We start from the raw sequence: 3,496 nt of genomic DNA, 5'->3' as shown, positions 1-3,496 counted from the left end.
CCGGAAAGGTCTTATATGTTGATAATGAAGATGCAGAAAGAATGGATTGTGAAATGTCATGTGATGTTAATTTTAGATCTGGTTATTGAATCCGTCATTTCCTGGGGAGTATGCCTTGCCTAGTCATACTGCAGTGCGCACAGACTGATACGCTCATTGCCGAAACATCCTACCAGGCGCCCAATTATACTCCTAGCTGGAGAGAGACAAATCGTCACTCACATCACGAACTAACACAATCAAAGTAGATTGTGTTAGTTCGTGAAATCACAGTAGCGCGTCAAAACGAGCGCGTATTGGTTGTCAAGCAATTTTGTATTCTTTACCACACAAAAAGTCCTTAACGACAACAGTGCGTATTTTGACGCGCTTTTTTTTATTTCACGAACTAACACAATTGAATTTAATTGTGTTAGTTTGTGATGTGAGCGACGAAATGTAGTAAAAGTGGCTCGATGCAAGTGAAATGTACTGCTACCAGTGCTAGGTGTTCTAACCCCTGACCTGAAAAATGAGAACTTTAAATGCAATCGCTGTGCCAACCTCCCTCCCACTTATATTGAGTTTTATGTGACTTTTCCATCAGTATGATGATGGCATATTTATTATTGTTATTATTATTATTATTATTATTATTATTATTATTATTATTATTATAATTATGGCTCTAAATCAGACTTAAGGGGAATATATTTTGTGTTATTTATCGTCATGTTATTTTCCCCTTAACATCGATTTTTTAATTGTTTTCTAATTTCTCCATTGTCTAAGTTCCCCATGAGGTAGGTTTTAGTAACATTATTATTATTATTATTATTAAATATAATTGTATTTAGTTTTAATTTAAGAACACGGTTCACTGTATAAATGTCTTGAAATTGAATTTGGAAGTAATGTTTCCATTTGGATATAATAACTATGTGAATAAATGGTTTAGAGAATAAAAAAGTTTTTGTCATAAAATTATCAATATATTAACTTCCCAAATTGTGATAGCTAAACTACCGATAATTTTACAGTAAAGGGGTAACAATTCCCCTTTTTGTATATTTATAATACAAATCACTTGAAGATGTTGGTGATGAAACTCGTAGAATAAAATATGTAAGTTTTAAAGTGTTGTTGTCGATTGTTTATTCTGTAAACCTATTTCCATTTGGTCCTAAGAGAAATTTATAATATACCTGTACATATCATTTGTAGTAAAATTTCTTCAGTTTTAAAGTAATTTAAAAAAAAAATTTATTTCATAAAGTTATTAGTTATTTGTAGTTTATTTATGGTTGCCTGTGGTTTCTGGGAAAGTTATTATCAATCAACATATCAATCAATCAATGGATTAATAGATATATAAATAATTGAATCAACTATTCACCATCTGATTAATATGGAGGATAATTATATAGATTATTCAAATTAGCAAGCAATATAATAATATAAAACATTTGTGCTTTCACATCTAAAATATGTCAGTAATGGACACTTCCTGCTAAGCCTCGCCCCTTGGATATCGTTGCTAAGGTCCCACAAAACGATGTGGGTTTGTTGGTGCGTATTCCTGGCTATTAATAAGTTCTGATTGGTCAGATGTTATGTTTGATTGACACTTCAGAAAGGTCCATTTAGACCAATCAGATTTCACAGAATCTCTTATCTTTAAAAGATACGATTTGCAATTAGAGCAAATACACGAATCAGGATATATAGCATTGTTATTTATTCACCATAAATTACAGTAACTAACAGAAAACGATTACGAAGATAGTTTGCTTTGCAATTAAAATTCAATAATTAGTATTAATAACCACATTTGGGTTAACAACAGACCTATATGTTTTCAAAGAGTCGTGAAAATTGGTTTCCTTATAAGCAAAAAATATACAATACAGTAATGTTTAATTCAATTACCAGACCACATATTTACATAATGAAAATTTACTTTATTTTGAAGGGGAAAAGTAGAGAAGATGCGTATGTCAAAACTGAGACAGTTATTTGTTATTAAAAGTGCAGAAAGTGCGTAGCAATTTTCGAAGAAATAGTCATTTTTTATATAAAAGCCAAAAGATGTATCAATATGTTAACTACATAAATGGAAATTTCCGATTCATGGTAGGCCTATTTTTCGTCCAGGTCAAATTACTTGGGATTTTGCCATTAGCAATATTGTTGGTTAATATTGTCGACATTACCACCCTACATTCATTTCCTGTTCAACTATTTCAACTAGGCCAAGCTATAACGAGGATGAAACAAAATTCGAAACGCGTCACGTTTTAAGGACGTTGGAGGCGATATTAGAACGATAATGCGGAGCTAGAAGTGCGATGACGCCAGGTAAATTAACGTTGTTGAGAGATAAGATCCATAAAACCGACCAATTTGGTTTCCACATCATGCATATTATTAACGAGGAGATAAAGACGTATCTCTGATCTGAAAATTTATAATTTGAAATTCCAGTGTATTCTCAAATCATAACAGTTTTCAATCGTCATCTCACGCCCAGAAATAAATATATAATACTATATATTGTTTCTTTTCTCAAATAATGGCGAATCGAATATTAGTTTGATACGAAGGCCAAAGCAACGTTAATTGTTACAAACCAAAAAGAGATATTGCTTACTAATGTGCGTGTAAATACATGTACAATAGATTGCTCAGTCACGAAATACATTGTGTCAAAATATTGGTATTTTTAAATGACAACGAATTTAATTGTTTTTCTTCCAATTCCCGTTATTAATTTCATCCTGTTATTATTGTGTTTGTTTCTTTTGTATACGAATTTCTAGTTTCACCAATTAGTCTTCAGATGTTTGTTGAAGTAACGTTATACGGTATAGCCTTGCAAATAAAAATGAAGTGGGTTTTTTCAAAACTTTCAGTAAATTGTTTTCTCTCTTTCTATTCAGATAAAATTGATAACCAATAGTCTAACAAGCCAATGTTCTGTAAGCGCGTAAATTTTTAAAGTCTATTTTTGAACAAAACAATTTGAATGTCACCGCGCAATATCATTAAGTTGTTTATAGCTGTGCTTTACGATTTTATAAAGACGTACCAATGCTTCCTCTTTATTTCAAATTCTTTTAAAAATACGCGTACAAACAACCTCATCCTTTATGCATTTCACAATCATATCACCGCTATCCATAAGTTCTCTTATGACACGATGAGGTTTATTCTCATTTTCATCGACGTCTTCGAATACCAACTTGTCACCCATCCATCTCACGATTACAACTCTTTTCTCGCAAGTTGGTGAAATATCATTAAAAGGTTTTCCAACAGAGAACTTCTGCTCATGGACTCCCAGCACCGGCACATTCATTCTAATTACGAAGTTGTCGCCAAATTGTTGAATGTCACACGTTGGAGACATTATCACGGCCGTTTTTCGGACGTTCTCACTAACACCCATCTTCAGCATATACTCTTCGAAGTTGTCACTTTTACAAAGCTTATATTTTCCAGTGAAGTTTACTGCCAT

The 3,496-nt window shown here is 32.2% G+C and overlaps 1 protein-coding gene across 1 annotated transcript; it reads right to left on the bottom strand.

The window, feature by feature from the left end:
• Positions 1–3,085: 3,085 nt before the first annotated feature.
• Positions 3,086–3,496, bottom strand: LOC117123637 (cellular retinoic acid-binding protein 2-like). Its single transcript, XM_033269637.1, has one exon. It carries the CDS (start codon positions 3,494–3,496, stop codon positions 3,086–3,088), a length of 411 nt encoding a protein of 136 aa, XP_033125528.1.

The sequence above is a fragment of the Anneissia japonica genome, unplaced genomic scaffold, assembly GCF_011630105.1.
Source record: "Anneissia japonica isolate Jap-2015-1 unplaced genomic scaffold, ASM1163010v1 scaffold287714_len2871179_cov188, whole genome shotgun sequence".
Taxonomy (NCBI): domain Eukaryota; kingdom Metazoa; phylum Echinodermata; class Crinoidea; order Comatulida; family Comatulidae; genus Anneissia; species Anneissia japonica.
The sequence above is the reverse complement of the archived record's forward strand: the minus strand, read 5'-3'. Positions and strand labels throughout refer to the sequence as shown.